This window comes from Nannospalax galili, unplaced genomic scaffold (assembly GCF_000622305.1).
Source record: "Nannospalax galili isolate Female #2095 unplaced genomic scaffold, S.galili_v1.0 scaffold996, whole genome shotgun sequence".
Lineage (NCBI taxonomy): Eukaryota > Metazoa > Chordata > Mammalia > Rodentia > Spalacidae > Nannospalax > Nannospalax galili.
Window position 1 is genome coordinate 1,489,130 of NW_008339436.1, and position 27,650 is coordinate 1,516,779.

The 27,650-nt window shown below is 50.1% G+C and overlaps 2 protein-coding genes across 5 annotated transcripts in view; one reads left to right on the plus strand and one right to left on the minus strand.

The window, feature by feature from the left end:
- Positions 1-8,049, plus strand: part of Ccm2 (CCM2 scaffold protein) — a 66,426-nt gene extending 58,377 nt beyond the window's left edge. For all 3 annotated transcript variants that reach the window (XM_008834099.2, XM_029564041.1, XM_008834098.2), the window contains 4 exons: positions 4,129-4,186; positions 4,796-4,934; positions 5,519-5,657; positions 7,404-8,049. In XM_008834099.2, the coding sequence (XP_008832321.1) occupies positions 4,129-4,186; positions 4,796-4,934; positions 5,519-5,657; positions 7,404-7,684 (617 nt within the window). In that variant the 3' untranslated portion in view covers positions 7,685-8,049. The remainder of the gene's footprint in view (positions 1-4,128; positions 4,187-4,795; positions 4,935-5,518; positions 5,658-7,403) is intronic.
- Positions 8,050-9,370: 1,321 nt separating this feature from the next.
- Nacad (NAC alpha domain containing) lies at positions 9,371-17,275 on the minus strand. Of its 2 annotated transcripts, none has more exons than XM_008834101.3 (8): positions 17,002-17,275; positions 10,847-14,536; positions 10,609-10,721; positions 10,451-10,522; positions 10,037-10,183; positions 9,783-9,932; positions 9,553-9,675; positions 9,371-9,460 (listed from the first exon to the last, which is right to left on the minus strand). In XM_008834101.3, the coding sequence occupies exons 1-8, from the start codon at positions 17,066-17,068 to the stop codon at positions 9,446-9,448; spliced, it is 4,377 nt and encodes a 1,458-aa protein (XP_008832323.1). In that variant the 5' UTR covers positions 17,069-17,275; the 3' UTR covers positions 9,371-9,445. The 2 variants fall into 2 exon arrangements, with proteins under 2 accessions (XP_008832323.1, XP_008832322.1); XM_008834100.3 differs by having other exon boundaries at positions 17,023-17,198.
- Positions 17,276-27,650: the final 10,375 nt, after the last annotated feature.

Here is a 27,650-nt window from a genome sequence, read left to right on the forward strand (position 1 = left end):
CTCCCACATGGCAGCTAACAACTGTCCATAACTCCAGTTCCAGGGGATCCAACAGCCTCTTCTGTCCTCTGTGGGTATTGCACAACATGGGTGCACTTACCTACATGCAGGCAATATATTGCATACACATAAAAAAATGAATAAAATATTAAAAATAATAATAAAAAAACAAAACACCAAAGCCTGGCCCTAGTGACCTACTTCCCGCAGCAAGGCTCCACCACCTAAAGGTTACATAATCATCCCAAACAGTCCCACTGACTGGGACCAAGTGTTCAAAACACATGACAAGTGTTTGAACAGCCCATGGATGTCATTTCACATTCAAACCATGTTGTTCCTCTGGTCCCCATAGGCTCATGTCTATCAAATGATGCAAAAGCAATTTATTCCAACTTCAAAAGTTCCCATAGTCATTAACAGTCCTAACACTGTTCAAAAGACTAGTCTTTTCTTAGATACAAGGCAACCTCTTAACCTGTAAGCCCCAATAAAATAATTTTTTTGTTATATACTTTCAACATACTTCCAACATACTATGGCAGAGTAAACATTCTCATTCCAAAAGAGAAGACTGGGCATAGCAAAGAAAATATGATGTTGCAAGACCAAAACCCAGCAAGGAAAACACCAAATTCTACAGCTTCATGTCTGGTATCTGGGGCTCATGACAGAATCATCTTGGCTCCAAGGGACTTAGTACCCCTGCCCTATAGCTTGCTGCCTGCAGCACACATAGCCTATTTCTTGGGCTGGCCCCACTCTGTGCACTCAGCTTTCTTTGGCAGGCGTACCATAGTTCTGGCCACTACAACATCCTCAGGTCTCCAGTGTAACTTAGTCTTTGCCTTCACACCTTCACACAGTGACCGCTCAGGACTTCTTGCAGGGAATCTGACCTTAAATTGCTTGGCTTTAGCCACTGTCTGGATCTGGAGCAAGACTCCATGACCCCCTCAGTCTTGCATGTTTCGTACCTGCAAAACCAGTATCATGTGGACAATGCTGCCAAGTTCTACAACTAGTTTGGTATGAAGCCTGGTCCCCTTGGACCACAGTTGAAGCAGCATACATGTTCCAAGGCAGGAACAGGGAGCCCTTTCATGAACAGCACATTTTTTGTATCTTTCTGCCCTAGTTGTCAGCCTCTTTCACCTGGATATGGTGGAGAGCAGTAACCCTGCCACAGCCCAAATGCTCTGCATACAACATTCAAGGACTTTCTAGACCAAACTTCCAAACCCTTTCACATTCCTCCTGCAAACCAGTTCCTAAGGCCTAAGAACTACATAGTCAGGTGGTTAGGTATCTGTACACTGGAAAAGCTGAGAACCCATGTCCTACTCTCTCCATGAGGCTGGATGCCTCAGCATTCCCATTTTGGCACTGAAGGTCTGGAGGATTCCTGGAAAGCCACTGCCTTCATTTTGAATTGGAAAGCCGAAGAAGCTGGGTTCTGTTGTCAGCAAAGGATGGCAGCAACAGGGTAGATAAACACTCAACCAGGAGCAAAGGCAGGCAGTTGAAAATCAACCCTGCTTTTCCCTCAGACCTCGTTATATTTGGGCCACCGATGCTGGAAGGTGCTACCCACTTGGGAGGAGGATCTCCTCCCTCAGTTGATATTCTAGGAAGTACCCTTACAAACTGACCCAGAGGCATGTCTCTCAGCTGATCTAGATCTAATTAAGTTGATAGCCAAGGTTAACCATCACAGTTCCTTTGAGCAAGCCCACTGGAGCTGTCTCCTAAACGCCAACAGACCAAATGTGTGAATTACTGAGGATTAATGATTCTTGTACATCAGAGGCATGTAAAAGAGATAGCAGCACAGCTTATTGTCTGCTGTTTCTTTCATTTTAGAGATAAGCTCCTGCCTTCTATCTCCTTCTTGGTAATTCTCAGGTGGGAGGAGAACTATTTGTGTGTTCACAAAGCTGGAAGGGGGCTTTTGAGTCGATACGTGGGCCATTGAGTCTTCCCCACCCCAATGAGATAGCAATACCCTTATGTCTGATTTAAAGGTGGGAAAGTTGAGGCCTAGAGGTCAACAGTTGTCTAGAGAACATACAGCTTGGAGCAGTTCTGGTCCATGAGGTTGGTGTGACCCTTTTCATTAAACATTCCTATTACAGGTTTGTTTGCTGGTTTGTTTTGAAGACAGGGTTTCATGTAGTCCAAGCTGACTTCCTGAGTACAGGATTACAGGCATGTGCTACCACACCCAGCTTTTATGTGGTACTGTGACTTAAACTCAGGGATTCATATATGCTAGGCACTCTGCCAGCTGAGCTACATCCCTAACTAGAGGGCTTTTTTTCTTAATAACTTTTTTTTTAATTGATAAGTATACAAGTGAGTGAATTTTCACAGGAAGCACACATGTACTGTTTCTGGCTAAGTGGGCTTCCTCTTCCTGCCAACCTGTCCTGAGAGCTCTCTGAGGACTCCCTGTGTGGAGACACACCCCTACTTATTTCTTTGTTGGGGCTTGCTCGCAGTGTTCTTTCCTGCCCTGACAGATCACAGAGCTTAGCATCTTAAGCAGCATAAGTGCATCCTCTCAGAGTTCTTTGTGCTAGAGTCCAGCACAAGCCTCATGGTGTTGAAATCTAGGTATCCTTCTGGAAGCTCCAGGGGACCCTTTTCCTTGACCTTTACAGCTTCTAGAAGCTTCCTTGATCTTCACTGTAGCCATTTACATCTCTGTCTTTCTTGGTAATGTTTCCATCTGTCACTCGGTGTCCCTTGCCACACATAGAAGCTGTGCTCAGTTTTTCACCACAGTGACAGTTTCACCCAAGAAAAACAGTTTAAAAGGATAGAGGATTTATTTGGTGCACAGTGTCAGAGGTTTCAGTCCATGGTTCTGTTGTTCCTGGGCTATGGTGAGATCCAGCATCATGGTGAGAGGGCAGGAAGAACAAAGTTACTCAATTCCTGATGGCCAGGAATCAGAGAGAGACAAAGTCATGATACAGTTCAGTTTGAATGGACATAGCCCCAGTGACCTACTTCCATAGCCAGACCCCACATCTCCAAGTCTCCAGAATTCCCAAAATAGTGCTACCAGCTGGGAACAAGGCCTTTAGTACATGAGCCTTTGGGAGGTTGGGGGAGGATGCTTCATATCAAAACTATAATGCAACACTTGCAATCACATCAAATCCCCTACATAGGGTCAGCTAATTAGTAACTTTAATTCCTTTTTGCCACATAATATAACATTCATCTTCTGGGAATCAGAATGTAGACATCTTTGGGCCATTACCAGACACCATACACAACTGGTTCCCCTACTATAGACAGCCCTCTGGCGTCACCATTCTCCTGCTCTCAGTTAAAATCTTACTCTTCTCAGGGCTGGAGAGATGGCTCAGCGGTTAAGAGTACTGGCTCCTCTTGCAGAAGACCCAGGTTCAAATCCTAGCACCCTATAACTCCAGTTCCAGAGGATCCAACGCCCTCTTCTGTACTCCACAAGCATTGCATGCACAGGTACACTTCCACACAGGCAGGCTCATACACATAAAAAAAGGAAAACTCAATTAAAAAAAAAAATCTTACCCTTCTCTAGACTCTGCCTTCCTGAGAGCTTTCACTCATTGCTGTCCTTGTGTTGGAATGTCACTTTCCTCAGGATTGGGAAAGCGAAGCATTGTCTTTACCACACAAAGTGACATGGGTTGGGCATTATCCAGGAACTACTGTGTCACATCCTCTGCTAGACCAAGGGAGTCAGGGCTTCTGACGCCTCAGCTGTGTCCAGGCTGAAGTTCAACAGCCTAGCTCTGTGGCTTCTGCCGTATGACCTAGGGCAAACGGCATTGCCTCTCTGATTTGGTTTGACACAGTTGACTTTGGCCACCTGTGTGTCCTCTGTAGACTCCAGCCTACAGCAGGATATATATTTGATGAAGCCCCCAGGAGGGATGTGGGCTCAAGTCTGGGAGATTTTCCTTGGCCACCAGTACTTTCTGGATTGGACGCTCCATGATAGGACTGCTGTTATCGCCTATAGATGTGGCATCAGAGTCACCTCCACTGAGTGCTCACTTCAGGGCTGGCTAGGTGGCTGTGCCTGAAGCACCTACCCTGTGCTGAAGGCTTTTTACTTCTTTCTCACAGATGACTCTTCCACAAAAGTGGACATGAAGGATACCTACGACCCTGAAGCCAGCACCTTGTGAGTGCATCTACTGGGCCCTGGGATAGGGTCATCAAGTCACTGTCTTATGTTGTCTAGCCTTTGGCTGGTCAGCCCCAGATGAGCCCATCTAGAACCCTGAGCCCAGTGCCCCAGATGTCCACATCTAGAACCCTGCCAGCGCTTTCTCCTCCCCACCTTCTGTGGCTTCCAGAAGTGACCTTGGAAAAGGCACACTGGATGGTGACATTCTGCTCCTTCCAACTCCTCCATGCCCTTGCCTGAATCTTCTGTGGCAGCCTAGTCCATGTATCCCCAGCCAACTCCTACACCCCTTTCTCCTGTCCCTCAGCTTTGCTGTGCAGGCTGAGCCCCCTATCCCTACACAGTGCTGCCTTCCCTATGAAGCCCTCCCTTTGCCCAAAGCCCATTTGGGAGCTACTCCATTGGGAAGCCTTAAGACCAGGCTAAGCAGATCTTCTGGAACCTCTGGTCACTGGGCTCCACTTGTAGATATGCAGAGTCACTGACATTCACTTATACAGTTCTGCTCTTGTGCAGTATGGGGCCCCACCCTGTCCAGGCACCTGAAATAGTGTAGATTCTGGGAACAGAGGCTGTCCACCCACATACCGTGTTCCTTTACAGCTGCTTCCCTGACTCTGGGGATATGGGAGGCCTGCCACCCTTACCCTTCAGCATGCAGGCATCACCCCACAGCAAGACAGTCAGCGAGAGCGAGCTGAGCACCAGTGCCACAGAACTGCTACAGGATTACATGCTCACGGTAGGCAGCTGGCAGCTCTCAGGAGCCAGTCACGCTGAGCTAGTAATTTCCTCCCTGGTTTTGGGCTGGGACCAGCTGTGAGCTGTCCTCCCCATCACCTGCCTGGTTTTTTGCTAATGTTGCTTTCAGGAGTGGGAGTCTGGGGAGCCTGACTTGGTGCTGAGCTGTTGAGTCTGAACCATATTGGTGCCAGATCCTGAGTGGGAACAACAGCCCTAGCAGTGCCTATGGCCTGATGCTGCCTTGCATCTTAGATTTTTCCTTGAAAACTCAGCCTTCTGGATCTATGAACCCCAAGGGGCAGTCCTTGCTGCTCAGTCAGTGCAGAGCTCAGGAGCTTTTCATATCAGGATCCTTTGTGTGGGCCCCTGGTTCTCCAGGTGGTTCCCATGCAGGGTCTAATGACAGAGACACATGGTATGTATTCTGACCCCACAGCAGGTGTACATGTGAAGCCAGGCATGGCCATTGTGCCATCAGCATGGGCCTAACACCCTTGCCCACTCAGGGTGTGGTAAGCGGGGAAGCCCAGCTGCTGCTCTCTGCCTGTGTCAGTCCCTCACTCCTCTGCTCTTTTCTCACAGTTACGCACCAAGCTGTCATCACAGGAGATCCAGCAGTTTGCAGCACTGCTGCATGAGTACCGAAATGGGGCCTCCATCCATGAGTTCTGTATCAGTCTGCGGCAGCTCTATGGAGACAGCCGCAAGTTTCTGCTGCTTGGTGAGCAGGGCCTGGGAGGGTGACTGGTCTCCTCTAGGAATATGCAGAGTCCGTAGGGAAGGAGCTCCATCAGACATCTCAGTCATCAGTGCTCTGCCAGGGTCACAGGATCAACATAGCTACTTGGAAGGAGTGTGGAAGGGGTCTTCTCAGGCCCTCACTCTTGAGAACCTTGAACTAAGTGAGATGGGCATGAGAAGGTCCCAAGAGAGACTGAACAGAACCCATCAACTCCAGAGGTGTGCTGCTGGAGGGAGTCGGGGGACTCTTTAAAGAGGGAGCTTATCAGAGGGTTTTAGTGAGCCTGTAGGAGTTTGGTGAATGGGGAGGCAAAGATACCATCCTGATGGAAGAGTTAACCTTTGCCAAGACCCCTGAAAAGCCCAGCACATTAAGTCAGAGTCACTGGCAGCCTGGGCATCAGGCCTCTCACAGCCATCTGGGACTTAGACTTACAACATCTGCCCCACACCTGGAAGGGACAGTAATACCTCTGGGGATTCCCCTTCTGCCAACACTCAGAACTGGCTGGAGTTCATTGAAAGCTGCTAGGTTCTGACCAGTGGCCTCAGTAAATAAAGGGAGGTCAGCTGACCTTGCTTGTTATTGCCTGGTGGGCATCACTTGCCTGTGCAGGACTCCTTGCTATTGAGAGTTGAAGGGCTGGAGACTAGACTCACTGGAGTTTACCTTCCTGCAGCCTTTCTGGGTCAAGCAGCTAGCAGGATTCAGATCCCACACCCCTGGCGTCTAGCCCAGAATGTTCATTCCGAGGCCCGCAGCCAGCACCATCCCATGTTACTCTCAGGTGCCTCTTTGCAACAAGTGGATAGACCAGACGTGATGGGATAAACCTAGAATCTGAGCACCCAGAAGAACTGAGGCAAGATGATCACACATTCAAGGCCAGCCTGGTCTATGTAGCAAGACTGTCTCAAAGAAACTAAAAGTAGGTTGGAGAGGAGTTGGGCTGAGGGTGCCCACTTCTTAGAGCCCTGCATCAAGTAGGTAGTTCTGGCCCCCAGGCTGTCTTTACTTCCCCTGTCCCTCACCTAAATGGAGTCGAGATTGTTGTTTTTTGTTGTTGTTGTTTGTTTGGATTTGAGACACAAAGTCTTATGTAGCCCAGGCTGGCTTCAGACTCTTTAAGGAGAGGAAGGTGACCTTGAACTCTTAGTCCTCCTGCTTCTTGCCTGACTGTGATTACCAGTGTGCACCAGCATGTCATGTTGGGGGTTATGTTGGGAGCTCCTGCTGAAAGAGGGTGGGGCCAGTGCCTTTTGCAAACTCTGTTGCATGCATGAAATCCTCATCCTCCCCAGGCTGCCTACCCAGATTGGGTTCAGGGATTCTGAGACACTGGGCTTCCTGAGTAGGAGGGAAGCTTACTGACTGCAGAAATCATCCTGAGTTTGGCCACTGGCTTTGGCATGAGTTCTGGCTCTAAAGACAGTACCTCATTACCCTGGCTTTCTGACTTGTAAGATATGGGTACTGAGAGCTGGTAGAAAAGAGGTCATGGGTCCCTAGCCATTGCTATGCCTCAGGGCCAAAGAAGGTGAGATTGACAGACAGCAGGCTGTCCAGAGCTGGGGTCCTTGTCAGTGAGGTTTAGTTAAACCTCACTCCAGAGTATAACCTGTGTACCGTCAGGGGCCATGGGCTGTACCTGGGGGTCCTGTCTGGACCCAGGCTCAACTGTGGTTGAGCCTGCTGGGGTGTCACATTGGGGTCATACTTTGGCAGGTCTGAGGCCCTTCATCCCTGAGAAAGACAGTCAGCACTTTGAGAACTTCTTGGAAACCATTGGCGTGAAAGACGGCCGTGGCATCATCACTGACAGCTTTGGCAGACACCGTCGGGCCCTGAGCACCACCTCCACCTCCACCACCAATGGGAACAGGACCACAGGCAGCCCTGATGACCGGTCGGCTCCCTCAGAGGGGGATGAGTGGGACCGCATGATCTCAGACATCAGTAGTGATATTGAGGCACTGGGCTGCAGCATGGACCAGGACTCAGCATGATGGATCATGACAGTGTACATGTCTCACAGAACCATCCCAGGCCTTCCTGGGAGGATATACCCAGACCTGTGTGTCAGCCCTTCCTGCTGGCTTAAGGGCGAAGAAGGGGCTGTAGGCACAGGTGGCCCTGGTGGCCAGGTCCTCTACTGTGAAGGAGTGGGGAGCTGCCATAGGACATGTGCTCTGACACAGGGGCTCAGCCATGCCCTGTAGCACATCCTCACTCTGGGAGGGCTAGGCCTAGCTGGCAGGAAATGCTGGTCCTGTCGGCCTGGCCCTGGACAGCTGATAATTTTGCACATGATTTTCTTCTTCTATCTCTCAGAGACCTTAAAAAGGAGTTTACTACAATGTGAATAATTTAAGCTTCAGTTGTCAAGCATTTTTCTGTTCTAGTTGGTTGAAGGCTAGGTTGTCATGAGGAAGCTCCATTCTGGCCCATTTGGTAGACCACAACTGCCCACACTACTCAGGGCTGGCAGAGAAGAAGGCAGTGGGTGCTGTTTTAGCTCTGGATAGGGGGCAAGAAAGACATTCTTGGGATCTCTGACATGTTAGGGACACCTTGAACTTCGCATCCTATGCACAGATTGCCAAAGGTACTGGCATGCTCTGGCCCCTTGCCTGGGCCTTCTTGATGATAAGTTCGGAGTATAGTCTGCAGAGCTCAGACTTGGGGCTTCTGGGAAGCTGACGTGGGCCCCATAATCCTCCCCTTGTCCTTGTCCTGTCCCCTTGCACTATCGGCTCTTCTCCCAAGCCCTGTTGACTTCATTCTGCCCTCTACCCTTTAGACCTCTTCAAACCTCCTTAGAACACCTAGAGGGGAGGGAAGTGACTTGATGTTAGGCTGTCCTAGAAGAGACTTGTCTCTTGCCTCTTACCCACACTTGGGGAGGAGGGTCTATGTCTGCCAAGGCAGAGGGGCTGCATTTCAGGACTGGAGCTTTCTCTGGCTTGCCTGGTGTGGTTGTAGCAGAGGCCCTGGGACTCCATGGACACCTCGGTTGGATCAGGACAAACCAGAGCATTTTAGGGGTCTCAGGCGCTTTCCTCAGCAGTATGACTTCAGGACAGCATTTGATAGGATTTCCCTCCTGTCACCAGCTGTCCTGGGACTGGTTATGGGAATCTAAGCCAGGCTAGGAAAGTTGAGACACTGTTGGGGTGGCCTCTCTATTTACATTCCAATAATCCTCCTCTAGAAGCACCTAGTGGCTGAAGACAAGCTGTAGCCCACCCTGTGCCCAAGTGCATCCCAGTCCCTGCCATGCACACATCTGTAGGGTCTTGTGTGTGTACGTAAAGGACCCGAACACCCTCAGCAGTGTGATCAAGACTGTAGGAGTGGAGGGCAGGGAGTGCATGGCCATTCTGCCATAGCTGGGCCTGAGACAGTGACAGTGATGAAGGGACTCCAGAGGGTGTTAGGACAACAAAGGACAGTGAAGACGGGATTCCAGGAGTACTGGGAGGACACCAGGTGTTGAGGGGACCCCAGAGGGCAATTAGATAATGGCACACACGGTGATGACATCAGAAGGTAGCAAGGACATGACAGAAAGCAATGAGGTAATACCACTAGGTTCTAGGGAGACACTAGAGGGCGATGAGACATCAAAGGGCTCTGATGGGACACCCAAGGGTAATAAGACTATACCAGAGAGCTCAGTGGACACCAGAGAGTGATGATGGGATGCCGGTTTATTGGGCAGCAGAGCTGGGGGAAAGGGCAGAATGGCCCCAGCTTCCAGTCAGCAGCTACATTGTCAGTTCCTGAGAAAAATACGGAGAAAGTCGTGTTGCGAGAGGGCCTTTCTCTGGTACAGGGACAGTTGGGGATGAGGACAGGGCTAGCACTAGCTCACCATGATGGCATTGACGATGTCACTGTGGTTGTCCCTTAAGGCTCTCACAGCCTTGGCCCTGGACACATTGGCCTGTGCCATCACCAGCTCAATGTCGCGTAGCTCCAGCCCAGCCTCTTCTACCTGGTGACGGGAATATGGAGGTGGCTGAAGCGGCCTGAGGCCCCTGGTGTAGGACCCTTCCCAGAAACCTCCCAACCCAGGTAGTATTCATTGCCCCTGGGCCCTACCTCCTCTTCCTCTTCCTCCTCCTCCTGCTCTTCACACTCTGGCCTCACGCGGGACCCCAGGGCCAACTCAGGGACCAGGGCTGAGGACTCCGAGGGCACCTTGAACTTCTCTGCCGCAGCTTTGTGTACTTGCTGGGACAGGTCCTCAATCTGCATCATGGGACAGATGTGTCAGCAGAACTCATCCACTCCCTGTCTACCTGCCCCTGTCCAACTGTCCCCAGAGCCACAGTATGGGCATAGCCAGGACAGACCTTGGCCTCACCAAAGACCACATAGGTGTCTGAGGCAGGGCTCTTGAAGACATCTGGCTTGGCGATGACAAACAAGATGTTCTTGGACTTCTGGATGGTGATCCTAGTGACTCCCTGAATCTGCCTTAAGCCCAGCTTCGACATTGCCTGAGGCAGAGGGCAAGGGGCTCAGAACACCTTCTATGTGACTCTATGTAGCTGTCCTTCCCATGTCAGGGGCTGACTTCCCTCTGTGAGGGCCTCTCATGACATTCCAGCTCTGGATGTTTAGGGAAGGGGTGGGTTACTACATTTGACTCAAAGGTCCTTTTATGGTTAGGATTTCATTGACCACAGGGTATGAGAGGCCTTAATAAGGGTGCCTCCCTCTGTGCATGTCCCAGCTTGGGGTCCCCAGGGCAGTGCTCAGCTGACCTTTCGAGCCTTCTTCTCACTGCGACTCTGCTTGGCTTTGGCAATGGTCTCCTCATTACTACCTGCTGGACCCTGTGGAAAAGTGAAGGCTGAGTGTCTGTGGGGGTGGGGGGTAGGGTGGTGCCCACCCAGAGACCCATGCCCCCTGGGGCCAGCACCTGTGCTGAGCACTGCACTGTCTGGGGTGCTGAGATATCCTGTTCATCCAGTTCGGCGGACGACTCTCCATGGCTTTCCGAATGCTGATCAGAGCCTGGGGCCTGTTGCGAGTCTGGGGATGGGGTGAGGTATGAGGAAGGCCTCTTGCTACTGCAGAGAGTTGTCCAGGCTCTAGTGCCTCCCTGTAAGGAGTCTAGTTGGCTCGGGCCCTAACTTCCCCCCAACATACACCCTTACCTTCTTCCAGGCTGTCCTCGTCCTCTTGCTGTTCGGGGGCCAGAAGCCCTTGAGGGCCAGGTGGGTTCTGGGTCCCAGAGGGAGGAGGCACTTGGCAGGGGCTTGAGATCAAGCAAGCCAGGTCTTTGGCATCTGTGGGGGTCACCTTAGGGTTGAGACTGGAGTGAGTTGAAAGGCTGACCCGCCGCCGGGCTCCCAGAGGCTTTGTGGATCCTGAGGTGGCAATGGTGGTGGTGGCAACCCCCTGGGCTTCTGCCTGAGGCGGCAGGAGACCACAGGAGGCTGAGGGCTCCTCATCTTCCACAGAGGCTTTCCCGGGGATGGGGCACAGACAAGGGGCTGCAGGTCCCGGGAGTGATTGGGCTTGCCTGGCAAGGATACTGGGAGCAGAAGGGTCAGGGTTCAGGAGCCTGCTCTGGGGTATAGGTGTAGTAGTCAAGTCAGTGGCAGGGTTTCCTGGGGACTGTAGCATGGAAGGGTTAAGGACACCAGGGGTCACCTGGGGTTGTTCACTATCCAGGCCCAGTATAGGCTCCAGCTGCTGGGAAGGTGGTACAGACTGGGCAGCCTCTTCAGAGCAGACCCTGCCCAGCCTGTGTGCGGCCCTTGCTGGGGACCCTGGGCAGGAACCTAGCCTGGCTTCTGCAGCCACAGCTATGGGAAGCCTGGGGCCCAATGTGCCCTTGCTGCTTAAGCCCCTTCCCTCTCCAGCTGAGCTCAGGGACTGTGTCTGGCTGACCTCAGGACAAGCAGCAGAATTTGCTTTGAGAGCCTCCCCTGCACCTCGGGGTGCTGACCTGGGTCTGCTTCCTTGCCTTGGTGACTTGGGGCCTCCACCCCGCTGGTTCTTGGTCCCCAAGGCCTTCTTCTGAGGTGAATGGGTCTTAACCCCATTATGGGCTTCAAGACTTGCTTCCTTCTTGGATGCAGATAGCCCCTCAGCTACTTCCTCCTCCATGCCAGATGCAGGCTCAGGGGTCTCCATGCCCAAGGTGAGACCTCCCTCTTTTGGAGCCTCTATAGCCCGTTCTGTGCCATCCTGTTGAGCCTGGTTTGAGGCTGGTTGCTCTGAGTCTCCATGGGGGACTGCATCCTGCACCTCAGGCACTGGCCTTGGTTCTGAGGCCACACCTAATTCCTGCTGGGCCATACAGTCCCAAGGCTTAGTCCCTGGGGTACAGCCTGTTTTCACTTGCAGGGCCTGAGGGACATTTTTAGCTATCAGCTCTGTGTCTGAGGTGGAATCTGTATCTTGCAGAGATGGAGGTAATGCCATAGGAACATTCTGGGGCGCTGTGACATCCCCCTCAGCCTTCTGGTACTTCAGTGTAGCCACAGCCCTTAGTTCCTGTTCTGAGGTGGGATCTGAACCTTGCAAGGGTAGAAGTGACACCATAGGAGTGTCCTGGGGTACTATGTTAGCCTCCGGGGACTCCCGTGTGGCTTCAATCCCAGGTTCTGGGTCTGAGGTGGAATCTGAACCTTTCTGAGGTGGAGGTGACACCATAGGAGAATCCTGGGGTACTGTGATATCCTCCTCAGCCTGCTGGGACTGCAGTGTGGCTGCAGCCCCAAGTTCCTGGTCTGAGGTGGGATCTGAGCCTTGCAAGGATAGAAGTGACAGCATAGGGGTGTCCTGGGCTAATATGATACACCCCTTAGCCTCCTGGGACTCTAGTGTGGCCTCAATCCCAGGTTCTGGGTCTGAGGTGGGATCTGAACCTTTCTGAAGTGGCGATACCATATGGGTGTCCTGGGGTACTGTGACATCCTCCTCAATCAGCTGGAACCCCAGTGTGGCCACAGCTCCAGGCTCTGGGTCTGAGGTGGGATGTGAGCTTTGCAAGGGTGGAGATGATGCCATAGGGAAGTCCTGGGATACTGTGACATCCCCCTCAGCCTGCTGGTGCCCTAGTGTTGCTACAGTCACAGACTCTGGATCTGAGGTGGGATCTGCACCTTGCAATGGAGGTGATGCAACAGGGGAGTCCTGGGATACTGTAACTCCCCCCTCAGCCTGCTGGGAACCTATGGAAGTCACAGCCACAGGATCCAGAGCTGAGGGAAGACCCCAGTATCCTTTCTTCAAATTCTTAGGATGGACTGGGCACAAGGTGGGGCTTATTTCTTCCTGGGGATCTAGAAGTGACTCTGCAGAGGCAGACTCACAGCCTAAGGTAGTGCTTATCCCCTTCTGAGAGGGCTGAGGCAGTGCCCTGAAGGCTTTTCTAACAGTTGTGTCAACTTTTTTAACTCCGATCCAAGGGGTTACTCTGGTAACTTCCTCTACTTGGGAGTCTGGGGCTGCCTGCAGATTAGGAGGGGTCACAGTAGCCTCAGCTTCTATACCTGCAGTGAGGGCCTCTTTGCTCATGTCTGCAACTGATTCCTGACTATTGGTAAGATAGGTTTCTTGCTCTGAAACCCAAGGTGTGACCACTGTCCCCCAGAATACAGCCCCATCTCTGTGTTCCTGCTCTGTCTTCTGGGCACTATCCTGTATCAGGGCACTGGACTGGGCGTGGGGCTCCCCACTATATAGCCTGTCGTCATCTGCTCCCGCATAAGAGGCTGAGTCTGAGTCCGAAGAGGCTGCTGAGGTATCATCCCGGAAGGCGAAGGCCTCATCCATGCCCTCGATGATGGATAGATCAGACAGTGACTGCAGGAAGGAGGCAGAAGTGCTGTCGTCACCCTCTCCACCCAGATCTCCAGCCGGGGTTGAAGCTTCAGCTGCCACATCCTCCTCTTCTTCCTTTTCCTCCTCTTGGGACAATGGTGTCACCTCCACAGCCTCCACCTGGAAGATGAGGCTACCCCGGAAGGGTAGGAGGGCAGCAGGGATCATGGGGTCATTGGCCAGGAAGTTCATGTCAAAGAAGTGGCCCTCCTGGCTCCAGGAAGAGGTGCTGTCTGCTGAGAGGCTAGACTCAGAAGATGAGAGCTCTGGAGGTGCTGTTTGGTGAGGCTCTTGATCATCTGTCACAGACCCTGCTGGGGACAGGCCCCAGTCTGAGGGAAAGTCCAGCCCTTCAGCTGGGGCCAGTAGGCTGAGGGAACAGGATGGTGATGAGGCCCAGCTGTCCCCATCTGCTGTGATATAGGAGCCTGAGGGTGAGGCAGGTGCCGAGTCCAGTAACTCATCCAGCAGCTCGGCCTCTAGGTCCCAGGCATCCCTGTGGGGCTCATGGTCAGGGAACAGGGCATAGGTGGTCTCAGTGGGGGTAGAGGGGGGTGTGAAGTAGGAATCTAAGTCTTGGGGAGGGGAAGGCACAGGAGGCTCACCCTGAGAACACAGCTGGGGAGGTGGGTACAGGTCGATGTGCCCACCCTCCCCATCCCTGAGCACTGGCCAGGCTGCCCTAGGTGAGGGGATGGCCTGACATGTTTCCTCACCCATCACGATCCGGGGCTCCAGGGTAGCAGGGAGAGGGGCCTCAGCAGGCAAAGGCTGAAGGGGCAGGCCCTCAGAAAGGAGCACTGGGCTTGGGCTACCCTCTGCTGGGTCTGCCCAGGATGCAGCAGCCCCGCCAGGCCCTGCATCCCAGCTGGCCCCCTCGGGCTGGGGCCGGGCACCTGGCTTGCTGGGCAGGAATGTCAGGGTCAGGGGGCTGGGCCCTGGGGCTAGGGCTTGGGACTCCCGCTGGTCCCCTTTCAGGATGGTGGCAGCAGCTGCATCATATGAGAGATCTGTGGAGACAGAGAAGGACATGAGGGGCCCTTGGACACATCTACCAGGCTGGTTGGGGAAGGGAGGGAAGAAGATGCACTTGGAGAATTTCCCGGAGTTTCAGCAGAGCAGACAGCTGCTGACAGTGGCTTTATAGAAGGGGACTGTGGGGAGTCTTGTGTTAGAAACCCAGGCTTTTCTTTGGAGGCACCTCTGCAAAGGTGCAACTGGTTTGCTGTTTCAGTGTGGTTCAACTAGGCTTGGCAGAAGCAGATGACCATCAGAATCCACTGGGCAATGTTAACCCTTTCCTGTGATGGGAGGAGTCCTGCACACTGCAGCTTTAGAACATTCCATGTCTCACTTGTGTTTACTGTAAAGCAGGGGGTCTTGCCTCTGGCCCATCTTTCTCCTACCCTGGCTGCCTACACTTGAGGCCATCCTGTCCCTGGGGTTTTCTGCTCCGTCCTCTGTGCATCTAACTTTCTGGAGAATGGAGACAGACATGTCCCACAGAGTCTGGGTTGTAGCATCCTGCTAGGACAGTGGTGGGAAAGGATGGTGAGCAGGGTGCCCATGGGATAGCTGCAGGAGGGCTGGCCAGATCCTTTCTATGGTTGCAGCCACTCCATGGTATCTTTCACCACCATGCTGGGAGCTCCTGGCCTGCTCCCCCAACCCCCACCACAGGGTCCTTCTCTGGGTCCCAGCTAAGGCAGCCACAGGTGCTCAGGAAAGCTCCATGGGCTGACACACCTCCAGCTGACTAGCCACATCACATATGCATACTATGAAGTATTATGGATCAGAAAGTACTGTTCTGCCTGGGAAGATAGAACATAGAACCCTCCCGGTGGCAGCACCCCACACCATCTCCCACTTCTCTAGCTGCTGCTCTCTTGCTTCTTGCTGACCTTCATGTCACCACTGAGGTCACTGCACATTCACTTGCATTCTGTGGTTTTTAACTCGACCTCCAAAATATTTTTCCTTGTGCACTAAGTGCTCACCAGCCTCATTTGTAATGGCTCTGTAATATCCCATCCATCACCTGGACTGAGGCCAAATGCACATCTATTTGAAGTATTCACTGAAGGTCCCTCCTACCATCCCCAGGGCCAGGGCCAAGCCCTGCCCAAAAGGGGGAGGGACAGTGCCTAGGGGCCTGCCTCTCTGGTAGGCACACAGCCAGTACTGCCGGCTCTACAGTGCTTACTGGTGACGGCAACACCGCCTAAACCTCTGCTTTGTCTTTCTCAGCTGCAAAGCAGACATCAGTCAGGATGGGAAGGAAGCAGAAGAGGGGGTACTTACTGTCAGCCCTCAGTAGTGTCAGGGCACTGGCTCTTTGCCACCAGCTGGACTTACCAACCTAGGATTGGGCTGTTTGGGGTCCTGACAGAAAGGGTTGGGGAACCCTTCAGGTCCCTTGAGGCATGCCTGGCAAGGAGATGCCATCACTGAGAGGTGGCATAACCTTGTGCTCCAAAGCCAGACTCTTGCCACCTCTAGTTCCTAGTGTGGCCCCAGGGCAGAGGAAGGGCAGAAGTGGGCCAAGGTTAAAATGGAAGGGAAATAAAAGGCCAAAGGGGTTTTTGAGCGTGACTCATTCAAGGTCACCAAAGCAAGCTAGAAGGGAACCACCTTATGACTCTGGGTCTGGAGAGGCCCAGCCTAGACTGCTGTCTCCCACCAAGAGTATCTCAACCAGACCCCTGGCCCAGCACTGGTACCATCTCCATTCTTGCCCATCCTGTCCTGATGACTTCTTGTACACTGCAAGGTGCCCTTGGCCTTGCCCAAGCCACACACACAGCAGACCTCCAACAAGGACCATCCAGGCTCTGAATTCCCTCAGGCCTAAAAGTGGACCCCAGATAGCCTCCACCAACATTTGCTGCCCCTTCTCTCCAAGGACTCGGGATCTGTACAGTAGTAGGGCCACTGCTGGCCAGGCCACCTCCCCAGGGCCCCACCCCCCAGATCCAGCTCTGCTAGTGTTCTCTGGCTGGGCTCCCAGGCCCCATCGGTTCTACTCCCTTCCAAGCCTGGCCGACTGCTGGCCTGGGCAGCCTGGCATGCCGTTGGGGACCCTTTGGTGGGCACAGGATGAGCCTGCAGGCACCCACTAAGCCTCCTTCCAAACCCACTTGGTCATGGGGGCGCGGCAGCTCGGTGTGGACAATGGAGCACGATGCGGCAGAGGCCGGAGCAGGTGGGATTCTGTTTAAAGAGCACAGACCCCACCCCATAGCCCAGAGTGAAGGGCCAAGGGCAATCCCCCCCTCATAGCGCCAGGCTTGGAAGATGCTGTCTGTATCCTTCCAGCCCTGCCATAAGTCCTGGGGAAGTGGGGGGAGGGTGCAGGTGGAGGAAAAGGCTAAGCTGAAAAGACGGGAGGGGACTGCGAGGAGACTGGGGGACAGAGGAGGGAGAAAGCCAGAGAGAAGTACTGAGCCAGAATGGGGAGCAGCCGCGGCCTCACCTGTGTGGGGCCCAGGCCCACCTGCCTCCTGCAGCGGCAGCTCAGCGCGCGCAGCCTCCCCGGGCATGACCTGGACGTGCGCCCGCCGGTCCCCCTGTCTCTCTGTCCCTCTGTCCGTCTGTCCGTCAATGCGCCTAGAGTAGCCGGCTGGGCCACCGCCCCTCTGCTTGGGGTGGGGGGGGGCGTGGATGACGTCAGCGCCGCCCTGCCCGTCAGCAAGCCCAGAGAGTGTGCGCCGGCGCTCGCGCAAGGCACTGCGGAGCGCGGAGGGGGGAGCTCCTTGCCCACTTTCACCTCATCGCCTCCCTCCTTCTAAGGACAGGAGGCTGCGCCCTGCCCCGCCTTTCCCGCATCCACCTCCTTTACGAGGGAGGAGTTAGGGATTACTTGGAGCCCTGGCTCCTCCCAAGGTGGCATCGCCCCTTAGCTGGAAGGAGGAGGAGGAGATAGGGGGTACAGGGAGAATTAGAGACAGATCTGGGGAGGTGACTAGATATTCCGGAGGTGGGAGGCAGGGGTACTTTGGGGAGTGATGGCCAAGCCTACCCCTCACTGACTGGGCAGAGGGCACAGGGAGTCCGGGGACGAGAGCTTCCCCCCTCACCTAGGATGAGCTGTAACGGTAGCTCAGGATTGGCTGGTTCTGGAAGTCGGTCTCTATGGCAACCGTCTCCTATCTCTGTGGCAACAGGAGATGGAGCCTAGTGTGGCAGGGAAGGCAACCCCAGACAAGCTCCTGGGCTGAGCTGGAGCTCTGAGTCCTCCGCAATCTGCCCCACCGCCACCCCCATTCACCCTTCAGTTCTCTAACAAGAGAAGGAGTAAGGAAGAAATGCACTTCCCTCCCTCCTGACAGCCGCCTGTGTTACACCTCCAGAGATGATGCTTACCTCTTACCCTTCCTGAAATATACTGGCTTCAACACTGGCCACTGCACCGCCCAAGGCGTCCCGCCTCCCCTCCCTGTGCCAGGCACCAGGAGATGGATGAATGACACATTGTCATTTTCTCTGAGCTCAACTGGGGGAAATCAGCAGCTATTGTTGCAAGCAGGGAGGGGAGCATCCTAAATGTGCAGGCTTCTGCGTCTACAGCCAGCTCAGGTGCTGCTCCCCACTCCCCTGTACTGCCTCAAGGTGCAGCACCACATACCTCTCTAATGTACCCCAGACATGTGTTACTTCCCCAACCCTATCCAGAGATCCTGGGGATGGGACACTAGCAAGGGGAGTCCAAGACAAAAGAAAATAGTACTCAAAGAAAGTCAAGCATGGTGGTGTATGTATGATTGTAATTCTAACAAGTGAGTTCAAGGTCATCCTTAGCTACATAGTGATTCAAGGTCAGTGTTGACCTCATGTCTCACCCGGCCCCCTAAAAAAAAGCCCCAAAGACAAGCAGTCATTGTGGCACACACTTGTAATCCCAGCACTTGGGATGCTATGGCAAGAGAATTGTGAGTTCCAGGCCAACCTGGGCTGCATAGTGAGAACTTGACTCAAAAAAAAAAAAAAAAATAGGGGCCTGAAAAATGACTCAGTAGTTAAGAACACTTGCTGCTCTTTCAGGGGACTGGACAATTCCAGCATCTACACGGCATCTCACAACTGTCTGTAACTCCAGTTCCAGGGGAATTCAACCCTCTTCTGACTTCTCAGACACTGCACAGACATGGTGCACATATATACATGTAGTCAAAAAAAACACTCATACACGTAAAATTTTTAATTTTTTTTTAAACCAAAAAAATAATAGCAAGAAAAAGAATGAAAGAGGGCTGGAGATGTAGGTCAGTTGGTAGTGCCTGCCTTATCCATATATGGTCCTGGGTTTGATCAGTAGTGCTACATTAATTAGGAGTAGTGAAACACACCTGTAATCTCAGCACTTAGGAGGTGGAGGTAGGAGGATCAAGAAGTTAAGGACAGCCTGGGCTACATGAGACTCTCTCAAAAACAACAATGATACGGGAATATTGGGGTGTCTTTGAGAGTGACAGAGTCTTTCTCAGCTCTGTTACGCTTAGCTTGAGAGACTAGGGTCCCAGAAACTCAGTAGCCACCAAAACCAACTCAAGCCACAGGCATTTGGGTTCTTGCCTTGCAAATTCGAAGAATGGAATTCATGAACCACAGAGGGTGAGTTTTAGAAAGAATTATACTATTACAGGGAGCTTGGGAGAGAGAAAGAAAGCAGAGGTCCTGTACAGCAAGAGGGGTCCCCGGGAATGGGATTCCATTGAGCCTTATGGAAGTTGTTTTGTTTTGTTTTGTTTTGTTTTTGTCTTTTTGAGACAGGGTCTCCCTGTAGTCCCAGCTGACCTGCACTATGTAGACCAGGCTGGCCTTGAACTCACAGCAATCTGCCTGCCTCTGCCTCCTGAGTGCTGGGACTAAAGGCATGCGCCACCATGCCCAGCTATTTCTTGAAAGTTAATAAAGGTTTAGTAGAGGGAGGAGGGGAAGAGAGATAAGCTGGTCAGTCCAGTTCTCTTCCTAGGTGTTCAGGTCCTTCAAGGTTCTGGTCCCATCCTCAGCATGGCTTTCAGGTCAGGGAAAGGAGATAAGGAAAAAGACCAGACTCCTTGCATCCCCAGCCTCTGGCTAGGGTGGAACAGAGACATCTTTGGATTAGATAGTTCTGGCATCTCTGGCCTCAACCAAGGACAAGTGTACTGGCAGGTTCAAGACATTTCCAGTTCTTAACCAAGAAAGAAACTGGTCACTTTCTTTGGGGTCTTTGCACCCTAAACTGCCTAGCCAGTTTCTACTTCCTATTCTCATCAACAACAAAGCAATAAAGAAGGAAAAGACATTCTCAGATGAAAAAAAATTTATTCAAACTAAAAGACCTGCCCTTAAAGAATGGCTAATAGAATTCAAACAGAAAGAAGCTGATCAAAAATGGACTCTTGGAGCTCCAGGAAGAACAATAGAAAAAGTAGGGATATGGGTGACTATACCAGGCAGGCCTCCTTTTGAGCTTCTTGTTTGTTTAGTTGGTTGGTTGGTTAGTGTTTTTTACACAGGGTCTCACTATACAGCATTGGTTGGCCTGGAATTCATTTTATGTAGACCAGGCTGGTCTCAAACTCACAGATATCCACTTGCCTCTGCCTCCTGAGTGCTGGGGTTAAAAGTGTGCACCACCACACCTGGCTCCTCTTGAGCTTTCTAAAGCATATGTGATGGTTGCAGCAGAAGTATACAGGCACTTGATACTCAAGGCAGGTGGGCATAACTGTTCAAAGTGACAGCACTGCTGTTCAGACAGTACACCAGCCTAGTCCAGTGCCCAGAATAACTATTAAAAGTATACAAAGTGGAGGCAGAGGCAGGTGGTACTCTGTGAGATTGAGGCCAGCCTGGTCTACAGAGAGAGTTTCAGGCCAGCTACAGGGAGACCCTGTCTCAACTAATTTAAAGTATACAAAGTGATAGACTTAAACCATAAACAAATCAATATAATATATATATCCACACACACATATATATTATATATATTCAATATTCAATAGCACAGGTAATTGGGAGTAAAATAACAGACAATCCTTGCAGACAATCAAACAGCAATGATCACAAAAAACAAGAGAAGAGGGGCTGGAGAGATGGCTCAGTGGTTAAGAGCACTGACTGTTCTTGCAGAGGATCCGGGTTTGATTCCCAGCACCCACATGGCGGCCACGAACCATCTTTAACTCCAGTTCCAGGGGAATCCAAAGCCCTCTTCTGACCTCTGAGGCATTGCATGACATGGGTGCACTCACATACATGCAGTCAATACACTCATATACATAAAATAATAAAAATAATAAATAAAATAGTTTTAAAAATAAAACAAGAGAAGAAAACCAAACAAAAGTGTATCAGGAATTGTTATTACATGCTGATGGCTGAGAAAGAAGACTTGGGGGCATGAGCATAATAACTAGATGTGAAGGATAGATTATGTACTGACCTATAAGGAATCAGTCCACAGGAAGCCATGCTGATCCTTAAGGTCTGTGCGCTAAGTAACATAGCTTCCAGATAAGTGAAGATAAAAGTGCATTGGGCTGCAAGGAGAAACGGGTGAAGCAACAATTGCAACAGAAGGTGTCAACTCACTCCTGTTGACAGTGATGGGCAGAATGACTAAATACAAAACACACAGACAGAGAACAGCTAAGCCAACTACATATAAAACTACACAGAACAGCTCAGTCAACTACATACAAAACCACACAGACAAAACAGCTAAGCCAACTACATACCAAACCACAAAGAACAGCTAAACCTACTACATACAAAACCATACAGAACAGCTAAGTCAATTACATACCAAACCACACAGACAGAACAGCTAAACCATACCCTCAACCAGCAGTCACCTCATTGTTCTAGAACACCCCACCTAACAAGAACAGAGACACATTATATATATATATATATGTATTTTTTTTGACATTGTGTGTGTATGTGTATGGGCATGCCATGGTAAATGTGTAGAGGTCAGAGGACAACTTGCAGGAGTCAGCTCTCTCCCTCCACCATGTCAGCCCCAGGGATCAAACTCAGATCACCAGGCTTGACAGCAAATGCTATTACCTACTGAGCCATCTTGCCAGCCTCAAAAAATGTGTATTTTTAAAGTGTCCTTAGGGGCTGGAGAGATGGCTCAGAGGTTAAGAACACTGGTTGTTCTTGTAGAAGACCTGGGTTCGAATTCCAGCACCCACATGGCAGCTAACAGCTGTCCATAACCCCAGTTCCAGGGGATCCAACGGCCTCTTCTGTCCTCCATGGGCATCACATGACACGGGTGCACTTACCTACATGCAGGCAATACACTCATGCACATAAAATAAAAATAATAAAATATTAAAGTGTCCTTAGATCATCCCTCAAAACAGACCAAGTTTCTAGGCTATAAAATAGCACCAACATATTTAAAATAGTTGGAGTCATACATAAGTGGTACATACTCATACTACTGTAAACACAAATTAGAAGTCAATAACAAATTATGCATGGTGGTATGCCTTTAATCCCACTACTTAGGAAGCAGAAGCAGGACGATCTCTGTGAGTTTAAGGTCAGCCTGGTCTACATAGTGAGTTCCAGGCTAGCCAGGGCTACAAAGTAAGACCCTGTCTCAAAAAACAAAGAAATTGATAACAAAAGAATATCAGGAAGAAAAATCTTCAGGTCCATTGCAGGGTGTGTTGATGTATCCTGTAATTCTAGTACTTGGGAGGCAGAGGCAGGAGAATTCCTGCAAGTTCCAGGTCAGTTTGGTCTACATAGTAAGGTCTGGGCCAGCCAAAACTATATAGTGAAACCCTGTCTCAAAAACAAAAACAAAAAAAACAAAAAACAAAAAACAAACAACAATAAAAAAAAAAGAAAAAGAAAAAAGAGATCTTCATGTCTAGATTGTTTTACTGGAAAACTCTACCAGAATTTAAAGTGAAATTAACAAATTAAAAAAGATTTATTCCAGCCAGGCGTGGTGGCGGCACAGGCCTTTAGTCCCAGCACTTGGGAGGCAAAGGCAAGCAGATCCCTGTGAGTTCAAGGCCAGCCTGGTCTACATAATGAGTTCCAGGCCACTTGGGACTACAGGGAGACCCTGTCTCAAAGAGCCCTCCCAAAAATTTTTCCAGAAAAATAAAAGAGGACATTTCAAAATTCATTCTGTGAGGCAAGTAATGGCCCGGCACCAAACCAGATAAATAAATAAATAAATAAACAATAAATAAACCCTATCCCGATAAAGACACTACTCCTCCACCAAAAACAAAAACAAAAAAAACAAAAGACCTAAACCCTAACCCTACCCCTAACCCCACCACCACCAAAAAAAAAAAATCCTATAAAACCCAGCGTGGTGGCACATGCCTTTAAGGAAGAAGCAGGTGGATCTCTAAGAGATCAAGGCCAGACTGATCTACATAGCAAGTTCCAGGCCTGCTGGGGCTACAGGGAGACCCTGTCTCAAAATAAAATAAGAAAACAAAAACAAAACAAAAATCCTGTAGTCCAATATCTTTCATCTAGTGACAAAAATTCTCAACATATTAGCAAATCAAAGCTGGACACAAGGCATGTGCATGTGTAATCTCAACACTTTGGAAGTAGAGGCAGGAGGATTAGAAGCTCAATGTCATCCTCACTGAGTTTGAAGCCATCCTGGCCCACATGACTCCCTCTCTCAAGAAGAAAGTTAGCAAATCAAATTTAACACTGTATGAAAAGAAATATACACTTTCCAAGTATATAAAGCTGGTAAAATACTTAAAAGTTAGTCATTGTACGGAGACTGGAGAGATGGCTCAGCAGTTAAGAATGCTGACTGTTCTTGGAGAAGACTCAGGTTCGAATCCCACCACCCACATGGCAGCTAACAACTGTCTGTAACTCTAGTCCCAAGGGATTCAACAGCCTCTTCTGACTTCCACAGGCATTGCACAACACAGGTGCACTTACCTACATGCAGTCAATACACGCATACACATAAAATAAAACTTTTTTTTAAAAGTTAAAAAAAAAAAGATAGGGCTTTTTGGGCTGGAGAGGTGGCTTAGCGGTTAAGAACACTGTTCTTTCAGAAGATCGGGGTTCGAATCCCAGCACCCACATGGCAGCTAACAATTGTCCCTAACCCCAGTTCTAGGGAATCCAACAGCCTCTCTGTCCACTGAGGGCATTGTACGACACTGGTGCACTTACTTACATGCAGGCAATACACGCATACACATAAGAATAATAAATAAAAATTTTTAAAAAGTCATTGTAATCTATAGTGTGTGTGTGTGTGTGTGTGTGTGTGTGTGTGTGTGTGTACACGCATGCACAGGTATATAAGGAGAAAAGCAGGCTGTAAAGCAGACTGTAATCTCTTCCCCGATGAATTGCCTTCATTTGCAGCAGAGGATGGGGATGCCCTCTCAAGAGCAGTGGCTCGAGCTGGAGAGATGGCTCAGTGGTTAAGAACACTGGCTGCTCTTGCAGAGGACCCAGGTTCGGTTCCCAGCACCACATGGTGACTAACAACCACCTGCAACTCCAGTTCCAGGGGATCTAATGCCCTCTTCTGACCTCTGTGGGCATTGCATGACATGGGTGCACTTATGTACATGCAGACAATACACTCATAAACATAAAAATTAGAAATAATAGCTGGGCATGGTGGCACATGCCTTTAGTCCCACCATTTGGGAAGCAGAGGCAGGTGGATCTCTGTGAGTTCAAGGCCAGCCTGGTCTACATAATGAGTTCCAAGCCAGCTGGGACCTGTTTCAAAAAGAGCAGTGATGGCTATAGTGAAAGGCAAGTGGAAGAATCTAATAAGGACATATCCTAGACTACAGTTGGCTAGTTTGCACTCAAAAACTATGGTGGACTAGGACAGTGTGTGGGGCCCTCCTGGGGATACAGAAAATGACTGTCAAACACTGACCTCAGAAACTGTTTTATCCAACAAGATGGTTTGAATCAGTTTGCAGAGAAACATACCCTATAGGATTCTTGGACTCAGCAGTGGACTTTGTCAGTGGCAATTAGTGGAGTTTGACAGCTTGGTGTGGCTGGGGGGAAATATTTGTAGACGAAGGCCAGCCTGGTCTACATAGTGAGTTCCAGGACAGCTGGGGCTACAGGGAGACCCTGCTTCAAAAAGACCAAAAAAAAGGGATTGGGGATTTAGCTCAGTGGTAGAGCGCTTGCCTAGCAAGCGCAAGGCCCTGGGTTCAGTTCAACCCCCCGCCCCCCCAAAAAAATTTAGGACTCATAAACCAGCAGAAACTACGTGAGCAACCACATAGTGATTCTAACAGAGAGACACTACAAAGTAATAAAAGTACTACAAATTTAATTAAAGAAGGGCCTAGTTGGGCGTGGTGGTACACACCTTTAATCCCGAAACTCAGCAGGCAGAGGCAGGTGGATCTCTGTGAATTCAAGATCAGCCTGGTCTACATAGTGAGTTCCAGGACAGCTGGGGCTACAGGGAGACCCTGTCTCAAAAAGACCAAAAAAAAAAAGAAGGGCCTATGATGATGTGGCATTAAATAGCAAGTATTAATACACATTTTTTTTTTTTGGTCTTTTTGAAGCAGGGTCTCCCTGTAGCCCCAGCTGTCCTGGAACTCACTATGTAGACCAGGCTGGCCTTGAACTCACAGAGATCCACCTGCCTCTGCCTCCCAAGTGCTGGGACTACAAGGGGTGTGCCATGGCCAGATTTTTTTTTTAAAGGTCAATGTGGTGGGGGAGGGGACCTGGAAAGATGGCTCAGCAGTTAAGAACACTGGTTTCTCTTGCAGAGTACCCAGGTTTTGTTCCCAGGACCAACGTTGTGGCTAACAACCATCCTTAACTCCAGTTCCAGAGAATCTACTGCCCTCTTCTGGCTTCCTTGGGCATTGCATGATACAGGTGCACTTACATATATATGCAGACAATATACTCATACACATAAAATAAAAATAAAATAAAATTTACCAGTTAAATGGACTATATTAGTGCAGTAGTTGTACTTTTTTTTTGTCTTTTTGAGACAGGGTCTCCTTGTAGCCCCAGCTGTCCTGGAACTCACTATGTAGACAAGGCTGGCCTTGAACTCCCAGAAATCTGCCTGTCTCTGCCTCCTGAGTGCTGGGATTAAAGGCGTGCGCCACTACACCCAGCCATAAATACATATTCTTATATTTACAAAGTGTACCTCTTACCACTCATCTATTCAACAGCTAGAGACTATTACAAAGTTTCACAACTAGTTGGGCTGGAGAGATGGCTCAGCGGTTAAGAGGAAGCTCTTGCAGAGGACTGGAGTTCGATTCCCAGCACCCACATGGCAGCTACAAACTGTCCTTAACTCCAGTTCCAGGGGAATCTGAAGCCCTCTTCTGACCTCTGTGGCATTGCATGACATGGGTGCACTCACATGCATGCAGGCAATACACTCATACACATAAAATAAAAATAAAATATTGCCGGGTGTGGTGGCTCATGCCTTTAATCCCAGCACTGGGGAGGCAGAGGCAGGCAAATCTCTGTGAGTTCAAGGCCAACCTGGTCTACATAGTGAGTTCCAGGACAGCTGGGGCTACAGGGAGACCCTGTCTCAAAAAGACCAAAAATAAATAAATAAATAAATAAATAAAAACAAAGTTCCACAAGTAGTCAAATGCAGAGAATAAGTGACTGTGAGGTATCCAACCCTAAGTGACACATCTACAATGTAACCTCTACACCTAAGGCCCAGGAAACATCTAGGAAGAGGGGGCAGAACGAATGTAAGAGCCAGAGGGACAAGACCTGCTGAAAGTTAATGAATTCTAGACATGATAGGGAAGCTACACCAGTGAAATCTCCACAGTGTGGTAGTCTAACAAGATCTGCATAATGACAAAAGCAGTTGAAAGGTCAAGGTGGATGGGGGGAATGTCACCAGGTCTCACCTCAGGGTGAAGAACCACAGACAATCAATGGATGCTGAGGGAGGGAGAATCAGTTTTCCCCAGGGACTAGTTCCCGAGAGGTTAACTAATCCCAAATGGATAGCCTTAAACTCAGGCTACTGTGCACAGGAGCACTACTAAATGGACTCAGTGAATTCTATATATTCACTTTATGTGTATACGTAAAAATGAAGAAGAGGACAGGAAATTGTGGGAGCGGGGGAAATAGGAGGAGTTGGTTGGGGACTGGGAGGGATAGAAATAATGCAAAGACAATACTCATGTATGAAATTCTCAAAAAATAATTTTTAAGCTAAATGGAATGAGACCATACCTTTAATCCCTGCACTTTGGAGGCAGAGGCAGGCCAATCTGTGTGAGAGAGGCCAGTCCTGTTCTACATAGAGGGTTTCAGGCCAGCTGGGACTACAGGGAGACCCTGTCCCCAAAAACCTAAATGGAAGCTGTATATAGTGGTTCATACCTATAATCCTAGCATGTGAGAGGCTGATCCAGCCTGGGCTATAGGAGTGACAGACAGCAACAAAAATCTAAATAGAAATTAGAAAATTGAAAAGTGTTAGAACACACAGACCCTTCTAGCCCTAAGCAGGGAAAGATGGGCATAGGGTAGGAACAACACCCAGCCCCCTTTGTCACTGGGGTCCAAGGCAGCTTGACTGTGGTCCCACATTAACCAAGCCCACTCTTCTATCCAGCATCTCTGTGACCCCTGTCACCTACTCCCCCCACATCTGTCATGGAGCACAGGTTACATATTAACCAAGCCTGCTTCCCCCCATGGTACAGGTACAGGACCTACCTCTCCCTTGAAAACCTTTAAAAGTAGACACCATGGCATGGAGAGATGGCTCAGCAGTTAAGAGTGTGTACTGCTCTTGCAGAGGACCAGAATTTTGTTCCCAGCACCCATATCAGGGCCTCACAACCAGCTATAACTCCAGCTCTAACTCCATCTGTAAGGGGATCCAATGTCTTTGGCCTCCACAGGCACCTGAATACATGGACATACCCATATACCCACATAGACACACATAATTAAAATAATTTTTTAAATATTTTTTTTTTGGTCTTTTTGAGACAGGGTCTCCCTGTAGCCCCAGCTGTCATGGAACTCACTATGTAGACCAGACTGACTTTGAACTCACAGAGATCCACCTGCCTCTGCCTCCCAAGTGCTAGGATT

Excerpts from the sequence above, each read along its gene's own strand:
- Nacad (XM_008834101.3), bottom strand. The coding sequence starts at position 17,068 with ATGCCCGGGGAGGCTGCGCGCGCTGAGCTGCCGCTGCAGGAGGCAGGT. Across the intron at positions 10,722-10,846 it reads CGAGGACAGCCTGGAAGAAG|ACTCGCAACAGGCCCCAGGC; the intron begins GTAAGGGTGTAT and ends CCCCATCCCCAG. Across the intron at positions 9,933-10,036 it reads TGGTCTTTGGTGAGGCCAAG|ATTGAGGACCTGTCCCAGCA; the intron begins GTCTGTCCTGGC and ends CCCATGATGCAG.